Raw genomic sequence first — 19,634 nt, 5'->3', positions numbered from 1 at the left:
AAAGGTTATGGATTTTTTGAAAATAAGCTGTCTGAAGCTTAAAATTTGTCAGCCTAATGTGTGATTGACTACAATCACAAAGAAACGTAGAAGTGTCTGCAAAGGTACACTCTTTAAGCGATAGAGAGGAAGTTGAGTTAGGGGTTTTGAAAATTTGTTGGTTCAGGATCATCTTTTTGATGTCTCTGAAATTCATCGTAATCGATACATCTGGAGGAATTAATAGAATTAATCGATGAAAGGCATCTGCGACAATATTTGGTACCTGGTTCCTCAATGAAGCTGTGAATATAAGGTTCATTCCAACCAGCAGTAATTTCCAGTAATATTACCGTCAGGCATGCGCATTCGTACAATGTCGTTCCAACCGGCCAAAATTACAAATTCAGAACTTGTGATTATCGTCAGTTCGTCGTTCCAACCGGAATTATCGATGGTAAAATTACGGTTCAAACGATTCTGCCTTGAGAGCAAGAACTGTTGGTTCTAAAATTAGAGGCATGCGCAGTAAGGTCGAAATAGCGGTCAGCTGGGTAGTATAGTATAAACTAGGTTAGGGAGTTGTTTTTGTTTATCTTTTTTGTTTGGAAAAATTTAAGAACGACTTTCTCTATTTATTTAAAGTATTTAAAAATTACAAATATGAATATGGAAGGTAATTTACTAATTATATATATTTTTGTTAAATAAATACCATTTTTATCTTATATGAGCAGGCATGGAAGAATTCGTTATTGTGGTAGAAAATGAAAATAATCCGCCTTCTACTACTACTTCTGCTGCTGCATCTGCTGTAGAGCTTTTTTTTTGGACCAACAACAATACAAGGCTCTTAATCGACTTGTACAAAAAATATAAAAGCAAAGTGGGAACAATGGGGATGAAGAATTTTAAAACTATGTGGGAGAAAATAGCAAATGAGATTTCAGAAATATTGCAGAAAACAGTAACATCCAAAAATGTTGAAAACAGGTGGAAAGTACTTGACCGCAATTTCAAAAAATATGTTGACAATAAAAATTCAACAGGACGTGGTAGAAAGTTCTTTGAGTTTGCGTCGGAAATGGAAGAAGCTTGTGGTAACAAAAAGAATATAAGGCCAGAAATTTTACTAGCAAATGAAATTCACATGCCAAAGCAAGAAAATGTTGAGCAAGGCCAAGGCCAAGAAACTGCTGAAACACCAAAAAAAGTGATAAGAAGGAAGACCAGGAAAACAGTACTACAGCAGATCCGAGAGGACCGGCTTTCTTACCAAGAAAACAGAAATCGGTTTCTTCAACAGGTTCATCAAGACCAATTAAGTTTGCTTCGTGAACGAAATGAAATTGAGAGAGAGAGAAATGAAATTGAAAAAGAGAGAAACAATATTCTTTTAACAAAAAAGTGCAATTGTCATATATATGAAACCCTATAGGGAGTATTGATTTATTTATTTGTTTTTCTTTAATTACATAAGTTAAGAGTTCCTATTTGTTAATTTATGGTAGTTATTTATTTTGTTGTTTTTTAATTTGATATTAATGAATCTCTATTTGTTTATTTTTTTTTAAATAAAAATTTGCATGTTTCATTTGATATTGAAGTTTGTGATAGACTTTGACAAAATAATTAAAAAAAATTTATTTTGAAAAATATTATAAACAGTACTTTTAATGTAAATTATTTACAACAAAATTTCTAGCTCTTTGTGCATCTCGATCACCATCCAAATCCATTTCATCATCAGGATCATCTATAACATGGGGCATATCTACAGGTAGCACTTCAATTTCTTCCAGAAACTCATCTGCCAAAGCAATATTGTGCAAAACACAAGCTGCCCTTATGAGATGTACTATGTACTCCATTTTCCGCAATTTTATATGGTACATTTGTCTAAATTTCTGTTTTAGTACTCCAAAACAGTGCTCAATTACATAGCGATTTCTTGCTAATCTCACATTATAACGAGTTTGTTCCTCTGTCAATTGTCCTCGGTCCTTGAAAGGTGTCAAAAGATTAGCACAAAGTGGGTAACCACTATCTCCAAGGAGAAAATATTGTCCACATTTTTCTGCAAGTGTTTGGCTCAGAGAAGAGTTTCGATATACCCTACTATCGTGGACTGAACCAGGATATCCAATAAATACATCCCTAATTTTAAGTGTATGATCACAAACAACTTGCATCTGTAAGATGATTCAAATGAGTACCTACTAATACTTATAATAATAATAGTTATCTAAGCTAAACTTACTTGAACAGAATAATAACCCTTTCTGTTAATGTATGAATCCGGGTCATTCTCCGGCTTATCAATTTTCAGGTGAGATCCATCAATGGCACCAATAATATTGGGAAACCCATTGGCTTGGAAATGTTCAGCAATTTCTAGTTTTTCAGCTGCATTAGGCCAAACTATGACTTGAGGGGCCAAATTGCTAAGGAACACGGACACTCTTTGTATAATCCTTTCTAGGGATGACTTTGTTATGTTAAATCTATCGGACACATCTGCAAAACTCGCAGCTTCATGCCCAATAAACCACAAAAATATTAATATCTGAAAATTTAGTATATTTATCAATAAAATTGTACAATAAAACCTTAAATAATTCATTTACTTACATGATTGTGAGCAGAAATTTTTCCAAATTGACCACTATCATTCTTATAATACTCACTCCCTTCAAATGAGTCTCTAAGTTCAGTTGCCACATGTCTGGATACTCGGAAGTTAGAAAAAAATTCTTCTTCCGAATAATTTAAAACTGTTTCTTCTAAATTAAACATTAATTTTATTAAAATATATTTTTATATAAACTCAACAAACCTAGGAAATTCTCATTTCTTGTGGCAATATCCCCAAGAAAATCCAAATCTTCATCTTCTGAAGAAGAAACATTAAACAAATAATTTACTGCCATTATGGACGCCGGCACAAAAACTAAAGGACAAAAAAGAAAAGAACAAGACGCTCGGGTTGCTCGGGAACCTCGGGAACTTGGGATGAATATTTTTTAGGTTATTGTTATTGTGTTGCCAGCCCAGCTGTTTACTTTCCATCCCAGTATTCCCAGTTCTAAAAACGTTCCAACCAGTTTATAAGTTCATCCTAGTAACTTAACCGGTTTCGCTCGCGCAGGCGCATTAACGCAATTACTAACGATAATATTACCGTAATATTATTGCAGGTTGGAACGAACCTATAATCAAGATGACGTGTTTGGCGTGGTGAAGCTTTGTCAGATTTTTGTCGAAAAGCGTATGTGAGTGGTTTGTGGTCGGTGAATATTTGGAAATTACGGCCTTCTAACAAATATTTGAAATATTTTACAGCCGAATAAATTCCAAGAAGTTCACGGTCGTATGTGTTCGTTTCGCTAAGGGGTGAATTTAGTGAAAAAAAACTAAGGGGTTTCCAAATTCCGTTTTCGTATTGTTCAACAACAGCTCCTAGAGCGCTGTTAGATGCGTCCACTGTAAGAGAGAGTGGGAAAGAAGAATGAGGATGAACAAGCAAGGCTGCATTGGCTAAATCATTTTTAGATTTTTCGAATGCAGATAAAGCTTCAGAAGTCCATGATAATGGCGTTTTATCAGACTTTTTGCAATTCTTGTGCATCTGGTGAAGGATAGTTTGATGATCAGCTGCATGAGGGGTAAAACGGCGGTAGAAGTTCAACATTCCAAGATATCGTCTCAAATCACAAGCGAATTTAGGTAGAGGGTAGTCTAAAATGGTTGTTACTCGATCTGGAAGTGGTCTAGTACCATTCGAAGATATTTCGTAACCTAAAAATTTTATGCAACTCTCGCCAAAGACACATTTTTCGAGATTGATCGTGAGACCATATTGTTGTAGGCGTTGAAAAATTTGTCGAAGATGAACTTCATGCTGCTCTGGACTAGAGGATGCTATAAGGATGTCGTCAATATAGGAAAAACAGAAGTCTAGATTGCGTAAGACTTCGTGAATGAAACGTTGAAAGGATTGAGCTGCGTTGCGTAGACCAAATTGCATACGAGTAAATTCGAACAAACCAAAGGGTGTGATTATGGCTGTTTTCGGAATAGATTCGGGATCGACAGGTATTTGATGATATGCTCTAACAAGGTCTAGGGTGCTAAAAATTGTTTTACCATGTAAAATGTGATTAAAATCTTGTAGGTTAGGCACGGGGTAATTATCGGGTCGAGTAATGGCATTTAAGCGACGGTAATCGCCAACAGGTCGCCAGGAACCTGATTTTTTCTTAACAAGATGCAGTGGACTTGCCCAGCTACTGTTTGAAGGACGGCAAATTCCCTGGTCTAAGAGAGTTTGGAATTCTTGTTTGGCAATGGTAAGCTTATCAGCAGGGAGACGACGAGCTTTGGACACTACTGGTGGACCATCTGTAGGGATGATGTGTGTAGTTTGGTGAGGAATATAAGAGTCTGTTTTCGAAAGTTTTGTAATGGCGGAATATTCTTCGAGTAGCTTAAAATATTTACAATTTTTGTCAATTGTTGATACAGAGTCAGATGAGGAAAGTTTAAGTTTACCAGGATAAGATAAGTTAGTGCTAGTATCAATAATTTTCTTCCCATGAAGGCCTATTAATAGTCGAAAATGATGTAGAAAATCTGCTCCTAAAATGGCAGTATCAGTTTGAGCTATTACGAAATGCCAGGTGAAGTTCCGTTTTAAACCCAAGCTGACAGTAACACACTTTGTACCAAACGTGGGAATCAGGGTGTTATTAGCGGCATATAAACAAGTTTTATTATGTTGATCATAATTACGTGTCATTTTAGGTAAAATGGAAACATCAGAACCTGAATCTATTAAAAATGATATACCTGTTTTAGGGTCCTTAATAACTAACCGATGGTTGTTAGAGAAGGTAGAGTTGACTGTAGCAGGAGGGTTGGTAAGGCGGCTGGTGGTTTGCAGCGATTCGTCGCCACTTAACGTCGTGAAGTGTCGTTTCCTGGATGGGGCCCTTCTTGCAAGGGCGCTCTGCATGATCTTGCAGGTCTTGAAATAAAAGATGGTACCAACAGACTTCACCATCCTCCTCCTGGGGCTGGCAGAAGAGGTGTTTTAGAGCCTTTCGATGTGGAATTGCTCATGAGAATGCTGTAGTTTCAACTCTTGGACTTCTTTGTAGAGCTTTTGGATGGTATCAGTAAGTGAAGGATCGTTGTTGTGCACTGCAGTTGCGGGGTTATCTCTGCGATTTTGTCTGCCATTTTCGCCAAATTGTCTAGATTGTCATTACTGGTGGCTAATACTGATTGCATCTGTGCAGGTAAATGTTGCATCCACAGGGTTTTCAGTAATTCACATGAAACTGATGAACCTCTAACGTGTCATCTCATTTAATAGCTGCGAAGAAGGTTTTTGTCGCCGAGATTCATGTCTGACAAGAGTTTTAATTTCTTCTCCTGAGAATCTGAATATAAATGAGATTAATCTGTCTTTGATAGCGTTGTACTTATTGTCCGCAGGTGGGTTTAGGAGTAGTTCTGATATTTGACTTAAAATACTCATTGTCCACAACACTAAGCACATGGTTGTATTTAGTTAGAGTCTGCTGTGTACTTGATAGAGGCAAATTGTGCTTCCAGTTGAGACAAAACCACAGTTTCGGATCGGCCTTCCAGAACGGTGGTGGTTTGATAACCACTCGATCCACGTGTTGAGCTCGCTGCGGGTGTATTTGTTGGGTTCGCTTCGTTCATGTCGTTCATGACGAGAAATTGATCGATTGTTGCGTGTTCGAGGTAATTCCGGGGTCACCAATTGTGGTACTAACGGTTTGGGTTATCAATTAATATGATGTAAACTTATTAGTACACACTTTATTAAAATACTTTAATCAAATACACAGTTTAAAGAAGGCTGAGTAAACTTATTCGTAGTAGTTGTTGAGAATGTGTTGTGAGAGTGTGTGTGTGACATCGTTGACCGTTGACAGACGTGTTTTTGTTATTACTCTATGGACGTGTCTCGATATTCGAGTATCACCAAGGATAGAGTAGGAATGTCGCTTTCAACATTGTCACCACACGACCAATGGGAGCTGTACTAAATTTAAAATTGACAGCGGTTTGAATTTTGTACAAATCTCATTGGTCCTCTTGACGTGTCGCTGGCGACAGTCGCTGTTCTGAGAACGGGGCTTCAGAACAACGTCGTGTCGCGGGCGACACAGTTTGACATTTCAAACAACCAATGGGAGCTGTACTAAATTTAAAATTGACAGCTGTTTGAATTTTGTACAAATCTCATTGGTTCTTTTGACGTGTATCTGGCGACAATCGCTGTTCTGAGAACGGGGCTTAAAGCCCCGTTCTCAGAACTGCGTCGTGTCGACAGCGACACTGATTGACACTTCAAACGACCAATGGGAGCTGTACTAAATTTTAAATTTAGTACCGCCCCGTTCTCAGAACGACGTCGTGTCGCTGGCGACACAGTTTGACATTTCAAACAACCAATGGGAGCTGTACTAAATTTAAAATTGACAGCTGTTTGAATTTTGTACAGCTCCCATTGGTCGTTTGAAGTGTCAATCAGTGTCGCTGTCGACACGACGCAGTTCTGAGAACGGGCTTTTTAGTTTAATAACACTAGACTCTGCACTAGATAAGTAAATCATTTTTTCCCACTAAACAAAACGGTATACCAACAAAACATGAACATCTCTGATGAACATGAATAAAATAGTGGTTTATTTAAATTCCTATTTCTCTTTAACATAATAATATCTGAAACTTTCGTATAATGTTGAATTGATATTATATCATTATATCCTGGACCTGGATTTTCTGGATGAACAATTCTGGCAGCGAACCTAATAAACCTATACTAACAACCCTCTCAATATTCTTTTTAATTTTTTTAGTGTTTTTAATATGCAGCAATGTTTAATTTAATAATTGACTATGCCCATTGTCCTGACCGTTCATTAACGCGTTCATAACTAAAATTTGTAGAGCCGTTCTATAAATAAACTTAGTATGGATGATTTTAGGTAATAGTTTTGTGCTGAAAATAATTTAAAGAAATGGTAAGGGCTAATTTGTGCTACTATGCAGTTATAATTTTCTTCATTCTAGGCTTTACTTGGTGCTCAATTAGTCATAACTCTTATTATGATAAGTGTTATTCAGAAATTAGGAGCACATTTTTCTTTTGCAAAATGGTTAATGTGCTCTACAGGTTTAATAAGATATCTTTATCCAACAAATGAAGAACTACGCCAATTAGCTAATATACCAAAAGATAAAAATAAAGGAAAGAAAACCAAAAACTATAATGAAAAAAATTCTGAGACTTTTCACATTGATAGATGTTTGGATGTTCAGTTAGAGACTGCTAAAGTTTGTTATATGGATATTATACATTTAAAGTTTTACAGTGAATATCAATGGCTTGTTGATTTTTCTCTATATGCCTTTGTTGTATATATTATTACAGAAGTATATTTTTAGTGAGAATTTAAGTTTTTTACCTTATTTAACAATTTCCCTTCTAGATATATCAGTTATGGTTTCCAATTAGAGATGAAGTAAATTTAAGTATGATTTGGTGTTTGCTTGTAATTCTGTTTGCGTTGTATCCTTTTATAATAGCTTTCGAGAAAACAACTAATTTTTGCAATTTAATTTACCTTAATATCACTGTAGCAAACTTCTACTAAGTTTAACTGTTCAGTATTTTAAAGGGGAAGAATCTATAGGAGAAAGATCAACCTGTATTGTTATGGGTTTTATGTACTTGTTAGTTGCGATGATAGTATTAATTATAGATGAAAATACACTTGAAATAGGATTAGAGAATGCATATAATTGTTTTAATGAAAGTGCAACAACATTTTTAAATAAGCAGGGACTTTATTCTTCGTAAGTGTAATTCAAATTTGATTAATTAATAAATATGTAATTGCTATTTTCATTTAGAGGTCCTGCGTCAAAAATTTTTATTAAATTTTGTGTAGCCATTTGGTGTTCGACACTAGGAGCTGTGTTGACTTTTCCTGGTATAAGAATGGCTAAAATGCATTGGGACCTGTTAAGGTATAAAGCTAGAGATTTTAAGTTATACAGGATGTCAGTGTTTTTAAAAGGTTTAATATCAGGTTTTTTATTTGAAATTCTTGTTCCAATTTTTTTTTTATAAAATATATAGAAATTATATAGAATAAATAATAATTTTGGCAATTAAAGTAACAATTCAGATTTTCAATCCAAGAGCTCAAAGGCACTGACGACCAGGTTGCAACGCCCAGCTAATGGCCAGGCTATTTAATCAAATGATAAAAAATAGAAATCAAGCGGTCACATCTTGGTCACTGCGACCAGTAATACATACCATTAAATAAAATGCTGGTCGCTCCGACCTGGTCGTCAGTACGTTCAAGCTCAGGTTGTATGTTTTTAAATGGAATTGAAAACTATATTTTATTTATGTACCTCAGTGAATTTGTCATAAATATAATAAATAATATAATAAAATTTAATTCTAAAAATACCATGTCATTCTATATAAAGTGGTTTTTTTGCTCAAGTTTTTTGCGTATTTAAAACTTTACCGAAATTTAAAAAAAAAACAAATCCAAAATACACTGTATTGTATGGTATATACAGAGTGAGACAAAACTTGATGTATATTTCTCCATCATTTCAAATGGAACACCCTGTATTTTATGACAAATTTACGTAGTTATCCAACTTTATGTTTTGATACTTGATAAACAAATTTTATATTCAAAATCGACATTCAATTATTTTCCATTTTATGGTTATTTTGCATCAGGTTCCAGATAGGTATAACAATTTCAATATCAAACGCCTACTATAAAAAGGCCAAATGACAAGTTTTATGTTATATTTTCAAATGAAACGTAATTAATCATTAAATATATATTTTATATACACAAAGTACCGTATGATCGAAAAAAAATGGCGTCCAGTTGGCTGGTAAATGATGTTTATGACGATCGATGACATTTCCCATATAAATTTACATATAAAATGACAGCGATCTTCATTTCATAATCATCGCTGACACCGTTTTTTTTTTCGATCATACAGTACTAATTAAAACAAAAAGTTTAAACAAGACTCGGTTCGTTTATGATCTTTGTTTATGATAAAAATACAGTTCAACATGGTTATACATGTTTCAAAAACCACTCGGTATAGAATTTGACATTATGGTAGTTTTGAAAATGAAATTGAAAGGGCATATCCACTGGGCTGGAAAACTATAGGTATGACCTAACCAACTACAACATTCCATTTAAAAATATATAACTTTACTTTGCAAATGTCTTTGAAATTTTGAATCACCCTGTACATAGACAAAAATGTGCAAATGTGCGCAACTCTGCCCGAATGTTTTATAAAAAGTTTGGAGTGAAAATCTCAAATCAGAAACGCGATGTAAAGTTTTTATGAGACGCTGTATCGCCCTGTACAGGGTGTCCCATTTTAGCTGAAATCATACGATATCTCCGTTATTAGTGAAGACAGAAGGGTGCGGTTTGCGCAAACCTGTCCCACTTTCTTGTCAAACGGAAGAGACCGTAAACAAAATTTTCATAGCCCTCTTTTTTTAAGTTTCTGAGCTACAAGGTCTTTTTGAAAATTTCGCAATTTGGGACACCCTCCGTATAGAGAAGAAGTGGAACTTTTTACGTAGAATACAGTGGCGTAGTATTTTATTTTACGAAAATAATATTTTTAAAGATACGAACTAAAGTTATGTTTTCTTAAATGGAACATCCTGTATATTTATAAATTATATGATCTGGCTTGTCATAAGCTTCTCAAAAATCTACAGGGTGGCGCACCACATTCGCCTCGGTGGATTATACGCGAACGAACGGATGTAGAAATAATTTTTTTTATGGATATATGTAGAGAGGCAATGTGCATAATTTAAAATTATTTTCAAATGTACAGGGTATGTCAGAACTAAGATCCGTACCAAAGTTATATTTTTTCTTATGGAACACCCGGTATTTTATTTCATTTTTGGATTCTTGGGCATAAAATAAGGCATTTATTATAAGGGTTTAATATGTTTAAATGCTTTGGTTTTTGAGATATTTAAATATGCACGCTATAATCAAAAAGTTTGTCAACACCCTGTATATTACTTTTCAGAGTTAATTCTGGTGCTGGCTTGAAGCCAGAGAAATAAACTTTACTAAAAAAATGTATTGCTTCCTTAAATGTATACAGGGGCATCCAAAATTGCTAGTCTATTTTAAATATCTATTTTAACACATCGAAGCAGATTTAATGACTCTTTTAAACCATATTAGGGTTTCCTATACCTATCTGGCTCAGATTTTGAATAAAAAGCGATTTTTCAATAAAATGGCAATCAAGATGGCTAGTGTTGTCATGGCAATTTGCTAGTGACAGTTAGTAGCTATTTTCAAAATCGACAATAGTTTATGGACTTTATTTAAATTTATAACCAGTACTTTTTATTTAATTTACCTACAGTAGTTTAATAAGTAAGTATTTATTATTTTATGAAGAAAAATAAACTAGATCTTTGATTTATATTAAGATGACTTGTAGCACAGAATATCTAGCTACGCAACAGAAAAATACTCGAAATGAAAGAGCTAAAATTGCACAAATAGAATACTAGATGGCGCGACAATATCATAATCAGAATATAATTAGAAATTTTGAACTTTCGGTTTTGGATCCACGGCTCGTCGACGGCCTTATAGCTCGGCTAAATATGCACAGTTGCCAGATTCAAAAGACTTGAATTGGCATCCCATTCTTTTTTATTGTGTATAATGCAGTATGTGTTTCTTTCTATTCTTCTTTTCTTGTCAGATACACTTATATTAATTATTCCTTTGGCTATTAAAATAGTTTTAAGTATATTATTACAAAACATATACATTTTTAATATACACTATACCTTATAATGTTAACTAAGAAAATACCTTTAATTACCTTTAAAATTAATAATATACAGGGCGATTGATAGTGATATTTATTAATGCTGGAACGTTAGTAATGAAATACGGAAATAATTTATTAAAATACAGTACAAAAAATGTTAACTGACTAAAAAATACTATAATAACAAATTTCTTCCGTTTGCCACGTTATTTATATATTATAGACCTCGGTAGATTTTAAAAAGTGACACAGGTACAATTAATAATATATTAGTTCGGCATAAAAGTTGCTGTCACGACATCGAACAATAAATTAAAATTCATAAAATAAATTAAAATTATTAATTAAACAAATCTTTATAAAGAAATGCAAGTATACCAAATTTGGGCCCAATCGAACTCCAGGAAATGATATCATAATAGTGTACTATATTATGGTACCACTCGATATACTTTAAGGTACCATAATATTGCAATGTCACCGAAGATCCGTAGTATACCAAATTTAAGACCAATCGAACGCCATGAAATGGTATCGTAATATGGTACTATATTAAGGTACCACTTTATATACATCATAGTTCAATCATATTACAATGTAACCGAAGATACGTAGTATACCAAGTTTGAGCCCAATCGAACGCCAGGAAATGGTATCGTAATATGGTACTATATTAAGGTACCACTTTATATGCATCATAGTACCATGATATTACAATGTCACCGAAAATACGTAGTATCCCAAGTTTAAGCCCAATTGAACGCCATGTACGTAATATAGTACTATATTATGGTACCAGTTGATATGCTTCATGGTACCATAATAATGCAATGTCATCAAAAATACGCAAGTATATATCAAATATGAGCTTAATCGAACGCCAGGAAATGGTATTAAAATATGGTACTATATTAAGGTACCACTTTATATGCATTATAGTACCATCATATTACAATGTAACCGAAGATACGTAGTATAACAAGTTTAAGTCCAATCGAACGCCAGGAAATGGTATCGTAATATGGTACTATATTATGGTACCTCTTATTATGCTCCATGGTACCATAATATTACAATATCACCGAAGATACGTAGTATCCCAAATTTAAGCCCAATCGAACGCCATGTACATAATATGGTACTATATTATGGTACCAGATGATATGCATCATAGTACCATCATATTACAATGTCACCGAAAATACGTAGTATAACAAGTTTAAGCCCTATTGCCGCCATGGACCTAATATTGCTATGTTATCAAATATGGTACTATAGAAGGTACCACTTTATATGCTCCATGGTACCATGATATTACAATGTCACTGAAGATATAGTATACCAAGTTTAAGCCCAATCGAACGCCATGTATCGTAATATCGTACTATATTATGGTATCACTTGATATGCTTCTGAAAAAAAACAGCTGTGATCTATTTTAATATGTTTAAATGATGTAGCAAATTTGAAGGTAGGCTTTATCAGGAAGTATTACGATATGAATTACACAATGGCAACACTGCACAAAATTCTTTTAAATTTTGTTTGTAGAAAACTGTTTTCTTTTAAATTTATTGCCCTCTATTATGTAGTAGCGAAACTACCACATCAAAATATCTGATTTGGAGACAGACTTTTAAAGCCTGTCTCCTTTTGCTACCTACAATTTTATACATGTAACGAGGCTTCTGTTGCGTAGCTAGATATTCTGTGCTTGTAGGTAATCTTCTATAAAAGAGCCAATTAAGGCAAATTCATTTTCTTCACTTCTAACGACAGGCTTCTGCCTAATAGGTTTTTCATATACCACACTATCAGCTCTGCAATAAAGGAAAAGTAGTTTTTCAAAGGAACGCTTGTCAAGAAAATTCCTATTTGGATATCTTTGAGTATAAACCCTTCAAGCAATTGTCCTCGCAAAATAAAATCACTAGTAACATATCTATTCCTTCCGCCAGCAGATACTGCTTCATTTTTCTCGATAAAATAATAAATAAAAAAAATATACTTACTTATTAACCTTATTGTAGGCAAATTAAATAAAAATATAATAATATAAATTATAGCTCCCGTATATAGCGTTTAACGCTTTGGGAGTAGCAAGGTACAGCTTGCCTTACTAGAGCCGTTCGGTATACAAGGAAGGTAATGTGGCTAGCACTACGCTTCAACCGCCTATTATTACCTCAGGATCGTGAATCCCAAGTACTCATTTAAGGCTGAGTCGACCTAGGTACCCAAACTATTTTTATTTAAATAAAAATAGTCGGCAAATGAGATGCCGGGTGTGGGATTCGAATCCACTACCTTGAGATTGGTAGACGAGCCTGTACCTCTACGCCACCGGACACCTTTAAATAAAAATAACCTGTTATAAATTTAAATAAAGTCCATAAACTAATGTAGATTTTGAAAATAGCTACTTAGTGTCACTAGAAAATTGCCATGGGGACACCAGCCATCTTGATTACATTATATTGAAAAATCGCTTTTTATTCAGAATCTGAGACAGATAGGCATAAGAGTCCCTAATCTAGTTTGAAAGAGCGTTTAATATGCTTTGACTTATTTAAAAAAATACATAGTGTTGCATTTAAAATAACGAAGTTTTTATGTAAAATAAATATATAAAATAGACCAGCAATTTTTGATACCCCTCTATACATTTAAGGAAGTAATCAAATTTTTTTAGTAAAGTTTATTTCTCTGACTTCAAGTCAGCACAAGAATTAATTCTGAAAAGTAATGCACAAGGTCTTGGCAAACTTTTTTATTATAGCATGTATATTTAAGTATCTTTAAATATGTCAAAAACCAAAGCTTTTAAACATATTAGAGCCTTATAATAAATGCCATATTTTATGTCCAATAATTCCAAAATAAAATAAAATACCGGGTGTTTCATAGAAAAAAATAACTTTAGTATGGATCTTAGTTCTGACAAACCCTGTACATTTCAAAATAACTTTAAATTATGCACATTGCCTTCCCACATATAGCCATAAAATATTTTGTTTCTACATCTTTCTGTTTTCGTATAATCAACCGAGGCGAATGAGGTGCTTCACCCTGTATATCACTCTATATTTATTTTCACTATTTACTGCAATATTTAAAAGATTTTATTAAAAGATCATATTTATTAGTAGGCCATGATATAAAAGTATACTGCTATCTGTCTCTTGTTTTATTTTGGGAGCCACTATAAACTCTTTATATCTTGGAATCTATCGAACACCTGGAAAATTCTGAGAGAAGACTTTTAGATATATAAGAAAAGACTTTTAGATCTTTGCAAACCCATCCGTTATAATAAATCCCGTGGTAAAAAAAGAATTATACATATGTATATTCAGAGATTCAGTGATAACGGTTCAAAAGTAAAATATTTCAATCCCAAATAAAATTTTAATATGTGTGTATGACTGTTTTAGTAAATACAATTTTGATTTTTTTGTTATGTATCACGGCCTACTAATAAGAAAGTGATCTCTTTTAAATATTGCAGTAAATAGTGAAAATGAATATAGGGTGAAATATATTTTTGAAAAGCTCAATGCAAGATGGATCATACGATTTATAAATATATAGGTATATAGGATATATAAATATATAAAAAAACATAACTTCAGTTTTAGTTCATATATTCAAGAATATTTTTTCGTAGAAAAACAGACTACGCCACTGTATTCTACGTAAAAAGTTCTACAGGAATCAGCTTTCATCTTCTCGATATCGTTCACGATAATGGAAATACGGGGGCTGTCCCAAACTGCAGAATTTTCGAAAAGACTCTGTAGGTCAGAAACGAAGAGGACTATGAAAATTTTGTTTACAGCATCTTCCGTTTGGCAAAAGAAGTGGGACATGTTTAAGAAACCGCATCCTCCTATCCTTACTAATAACGGAGATACCGTATGATTTCAACCAAAATGGGACACTGGGACACCCTGTACAGATTTTTAGTTTTATTTGTTTTAGGTATTTCAAAGAAAATAGGGTTAAACAAATACTTCTTAATATAAGTTTTGCTTTACCATTCATCATAGTTATATTATGGATAAAGCCAATTTCAAGAGACTATTTAACTGTTCGAATATTTTCTGGAAGAAATATGCCACTGTAAGTCAGATTATTGAAACAGTGATATTTTTTAATTATAAATATTTTAGTTTATCAGATAATAATTTTGAAATATTAAGACTGATAATAATAATTTTTACTGTTTGCGTAAAAGTCTATCTTATGCCATGGTATCTGCAAGCATATTTAGATATGGCTTATCATAGAACTGAAGACCAAAAAAAGGAAGCAGGACGGATCACAAATATTGAATTTCAAAAAAAGGTAACTTATAACAAATACCCTCCCTGGGTACCTATTCTTGAGTTTCAGGGAGTAGAACTCCCGAGAGAAATGGGCGTGGTAATCATAAAACTGGTAGTTTCCGTATTCTTGAAAAATATTGTGGGAGGGAGTAAGAAACGGGGGAGTTGCTAGGGAGTTAAAAGTTCTCCTACTATAAAGCGAGGGAGAGAGCAAACCTAACCCAACTTACCGTATTTATTTACGATGTTTTTTGTTTACTTGGCTGTTACAGACTTAATATTTATAGACAAAAATGTTTCTTTAAATGTGTGTAAAAAATGTTTTATACAGGGTGGATCGAAATTTAAACATGCCATTTTTAAAATTAGTAAATGTGCATTTGTTTGAGAACCAAAATTAAAGTATAAAAAGAGAACATTTATCTTCTCTTAATAAAAAATCAATTAAGTTTTATTATGTATAAATTACGGTTATAGTGGAATATATGGCTTTGAATATGGATAAAAACTCCAAAAAGTATATATATTTTTTGAACAATTTTAAATTTAGATATTAGTCGTTTTTGTTTGCACCCGCTGTATTAATGTCCTTAATTTGAAAATAATACGTCTCTGAATAAAGTTTCTGTATTGACTAAAGTGCAAGACAAGCAAAAAAGCCCTTTTGTTGATCTTACGGGAGGCGCAAAGACTTGGGACACAAACAAATCAACCTACATTTGTAATCGTTCGAAAATTTACGTTTTAAAGTAAATTATATCTCTAGACGCGATGTACGCAAGCCGAAGTCGCTGACCATAGAATAAGTAAGCCGCTGTCTGTCAAGATTTGCTGTAATTCTATTGGTTGTACAAACTGGCAACGCTGTTCTCCGATTCTACTTCCTCCCTTATACTCCTCGGTGCGTCCGGTACTTCAAAAATACGACATTTCGTTTTCAGGGAGGTCGAGTGAGGGAGCATTCCCCGGGAGCTCCCAGGGACCACTCCCTTCTCTCGCTTTCAAGAATAGGTACCCAGGGCACCTATTCTTGAGTTTCAGGGAGTAGAACTCCCGAGAGAAGCGGGCGTGGTAATCATAAAACTGGTAGTATTCTTGAAAAATATTGTGGGAGGGGTAAGAAACTGGGGAGTTGCTAGGGAGTTAAAAGTTCTCTTACTATAAAGCGAGGGAGAGAGCATACCTAACCCAACTTACCGTATTTATTTACGATGTTTTTTGTTTACTCGGCTGTTACAGACTTAATATTTATAGATAAAAATGTTTCTTTAAATGTGTGTAAAAATGTTTTATACAGGGTGGATAGAAATTTAAACATGTCATTTTTAAAATTAGTAAATGTGCATTTGTTAGAGAACCAAAATTAAGGTATAAAAAGAGAACATTTATCTTCTCTTAATAAAAAATCAATAAAGTTTTCTTATGTATAAATTACGGTTATAGTAGAATATATGGCTTTGAATATGGATAAAAAAACTCCAAAAAGTATATATATTTTTTGAACAATTTTAAATTTAGATATTAGTCGTTTTTGTTTGCACCCGCTGTATTAATGTCCTTAATTTGAAAATAATACGTCTCTGAATAAAGTTTCTGTATTGACTAAAGTGCAAGACAAGCAAAAAAGCCCTTTTGTTGATCTTACGGGAGGCGCAAAGACTTGGGACACAAACAAATCAACCTACATTTGCAATCGTTCGAAATTTTACGTTTTAAAGCTGTGTTTTAAAGTAAATTATATCTCTAGACGCGATGTACGCAAGCCGAAGTCGCTGACTATAGAATAAGTAAGCCGCTGTCTGTCAAGATTTGCGTAATTCTATTGGTTGTACAAACCGGCAACGCTGTTCTCCGATTCTACTTCCTCCCTTATACTCCTCGGTGCGTCCGGTACTTCAAGAATACGACATTTCGTTTTCAGGGAGGTCGAGTGAGGGAGCATTCCCCGGGAGCTCCCAGGGACCACTCCCTTCTCTCGCTTTCAAGAATAGGTACCCAGTGAGGGAATAAAAGGCACGTATCCCCACAATCTTATATTAATAAAAACAAATAAGATCTAAGATGAACAAATTTTATTTTAATTTTTGTCACATCACATGTCACATGAAATAAATTATCGATTTTTATTCAGCAGGAATAGACTGGGCCTCTAATATATAAAAATAATTGTTTTATATTCTAAAAAATAAAAACAAAGATTTTTGGGTAATGTTTGGTTATGTTACTTTTATTCTCTTATATATGCATCTGTATATTTAATACATAACTAAAACATAATATATAATAACTACATAATAAACCATCAATAAACACGCTTAGTGTTTTTTTGCTCTGCCGACAGATGTCGTCGTACACCTTGACAATATTATAACTGTTTACAAAAGTAAGATAGAATTTTTTGTTTGAGTTTTGAATGCTGGTTTGCAGATTAATAAGAGAACATGTCAAATCAATCTTTATGTTAATATACTTATGATAAAACAATGTGGGTCTTTAAATTTCTGCTATTTAAAGAGAAATCAAATCTATCCAGAAAAATCATATGGGGACAATTTGGTATTTATTTTCAAGATTGTAGTACCGTATGATCGAAAAAAAACGGCGTCCAGTTGGCTTGGAAATGTTCTTGCTTGGAAATGGCTTGTGAATTCCCATATAATGTTACATATAAAATGACAGCGATTCTCATTTAAAAAAAAACGGCGTCATATGTTATATTGTGCTTTCAGATATACTAAAACACTAAAACTAGATGTCAACTTGTTTTATGTACACGAATTTTGCATATATCATGTGAAAAAAACAATGCGGCATGTAATTCGCATGTGATTTTAATGTAATAAGCTTAAAAAATAATATTTTAATAAAAATATTAATTGATCCATAATTATAACAAAGTCTTGGCATAAAGCCTAATAGACCCGGAACATTGAACATTGATTTACAATAGAATTAAATTAAGCCTAAAAATTAATAATACTTATTACAATATTAACAATTATCTGAATTGGAGATGTACTAGTATGGCAGCTATCTAGCTGAAATTGACCAAGAAATTGGTACCACACGTTAAATTCCTACTTTAACAATCTACTACATTAATTTTTTTAACTTATAACATTATATTTTAGGTTGGGCAGTAAAATTAGACTAATAGAGAAATATTTTGTTGCAGATAGCAGCGGTATTTTATTACTTATGTGTCGTAGCTCTCCAATACCTGGCTCCCCTAATAATATGTCTCTATTTTACTTTTATGTATAAAACTTTAGGGGAATTCCAGTGGAAATGGTTAATTGACAGTAATGTAAATAATACAAACGTCATCTCTTCAGGAACTGAGGAAAAGTATCCTACATCGAGAAGTTTTGTACAAAAGGAAGAACCAACTGAAGATTTGTATTTGACATTGGATAGTTTAAAATTGGTATGTATGAATTTAATGGATTTAAAGAAAAAGAGAGAGAGAGAGAGAGAGAGAGAGAGAGTGAGAGTGATAGAGTGAGAACACAGAGTTGGCATGAAAAATATATGTACAGGGTGGGTCAAATTGGACGCTTTTAAAGGGAAACACCCTTTTCTATAGCAGATAGACGAAAACTAATATCGGTGTCCTGAGCTCAATTTTCATCAAAAACATGATGGTGAAAACCGCACATCGATATCTTCGGAGTTACGGGGTGTTTTTCAAAAATGTGCATATTTACCAAACCGCTGTAACTTTTTTTGATATGGAAAATTTTGTATTTCTATGAAAACATTTCCAAAGCACGTTTTTATGTATAATTTAATGGTTTAAGTATATTTTTTTTAAATTAATAATTTAAGAGTTATTAACGGAAAAATTTATTTTTTATTTGGGACACCCTGTATATTTTTAATTAACTGAAAATAACTTAAAATTACCTTTCCAAAAATATAGCACACTTGGTATTTTGTTATAGTTCCCTTCGAAATACAGAATTTTTTAAAGTTCGCCACTTATAACTAGTAGGCTTTGGACCCCCCCTTATCTATCTCTATCTAATGGAACTCGAAAATATATTTTTCCAGCAAGACCAGGCACCGCCTGAGAACGCTGAAGTTTCCAGCAAATTTTTGCAGCCAATTTCAAGAATAATTGATTAGCTAACCCAGATCCCAGCCGTTGGCCGTCGAGGCCACCGGACATAGTGCCTATGGATCTAATCCTATCGATATCTGTACGGAAGAATAAAGGTTCTTATTTTTAAATTGTTCATATAATCTAGACAAGAATTATAAATACTTAGAAGTTATGAGAGGGTATCTTTCACCCTCACTGAGTTAATGAATTCCGCTAGAAATGTTCAAAAACGGCCCCTTCTGTCCATAATAGGCCAGATACGTCGAACACCTATAGCACAATTTCAT

The 19,634-nt window shown here is 33.4% G+C and overlaps 3 protein-coding genes across 5 annotated transcripts in view; 2 read left to right on the top strand and 1 right to left on the bottom strand.

Moving 5' to 3' along the window:
• Positions 1-290: 290 nt before the first annotated feature.
• Positions 291-1,454, top strand: LOC115891139. The gene is made up of 2 exons (XM_030911540.1): positions 291-655; positions 717-1,454. Exons 1-2 carry the CDS (start codon positions 643-645, stop codon positions 1,415-1,417), a joined length of 714 nt encoding a protein of 237 aa, XP_030767400.1. The 5' UTR covers positions 291-642; the 3' UTR covers positions 1,418-1,454.
• Positions 1,168-3,347, bottom strand: LOC115891129 (putative nuclease HARBI1). Its single transcript, XM_030911528.1, has 4 exons — positions 2,816-3,347; positions 2,611-2,762; positions 2,240-2,545; positions 1,168-2,171 (listed from the first exon to the last, which is right to left on the bottom strand). Exons 1-4 carry the CDS (start codon positions 2,907-2,909, stop codon positions 1,653-1,655), a joined length of 1,071 nt encoding a protein of 356 aa, XP_030767388.1. The 5' UTR covers positions 2,910-3,347; the 3' UTR covers positions 1,168-1,652.
• A 3,200-nt stretch (positions 3,348-6,547) lies between these two features.
• Positions 6,548-19,634, top strand: part of LOC115891110 (transmembrane protein 161B) — a 35,094-nt gene continuing 22,007 nt past the window's right edge. For 2 of the 3 annotated variants that reach the window (XM_030911502.1, XM_030911516.1), the window contains exons 1-8: positions 6,548-7,043; positions 7,093-7,455; positions 7,512-7,591; positions 7,663-7,878; positions 7,936-8,052; positions 14,896-15,036; positions 15,087-15,261; positions 18,418-18,669. In XM_030911502.1, the coding sequence (XP_030767362.1) occupies positions 7,041-7,043; positions 7,093-7,455; positions 7,512-7,591; positions 7,663-7,878; positions 7,936-8,052; positions 14,896-15,036; positions 15,087-15,261; positions 18,418-18,669 (1,347 nt within the window). In that variant the 5' untranslated portion in view covers positions 6,548-7,040. The remainder of the gene's footprint in view (positions 7,044-7,092; positions 7,456-7,511; positions 7,592-7,662; positions 7,879-7,935; positions 8,053-14,895; positions 15,037-15,086; positions 15,262-18,417; positions 18,670-19,634) is intronic. The other variant, XM_030911510.1, reaches the window with a different exon arrangement.

Source organism: Sitophilus oryzae, unplaced genomic scaffold (assembly GCF_002938485.1).
Source record: "Sitophilus oryzae breed Bouriz unplaced genomic scaffold, Soryzae_2.0 scaffold_1179_pilon_pilon, whole genome shotgun sequence".
Taxonomy (NCBI): Eukaryota; Metazoa; Arthropoda; class Insecta; order Coleoptera; family Curculionidae; genus Sitophilus; species Sitophilus oryzae.
The sequence above is the reverse complement of the archived record's forward strand: the minus strand, read 5'-3'. Positions and strand labels throughout refer to the sequence as shown.

Excerpts from the sequence above, each read along its gene's own strand:
- LOC115891129 (XM_030911528.1), bottom strand. The coding sequence starts at position 2,909 with ATGGCAGTAAATTATTTGTTTAATGTTTCTTCTTCAGAAGATGAAGAT. Across the intron at positions 2,546-2,610 it reads AAATTTCTGCTCACAATCAT|ATATTAATATTTTTGTGGTT; the intron begins GTAAGTAAATGA and ends CTAAATTTTCAG. Across the intron at positions 2,172-2,239 it reads AGGGTTATTATTCTGTTCAA|ATGCAAGTTGTTTGTGATCA; the intron begins GTAAGTTTAGCT and ends ATCATCTTACAG.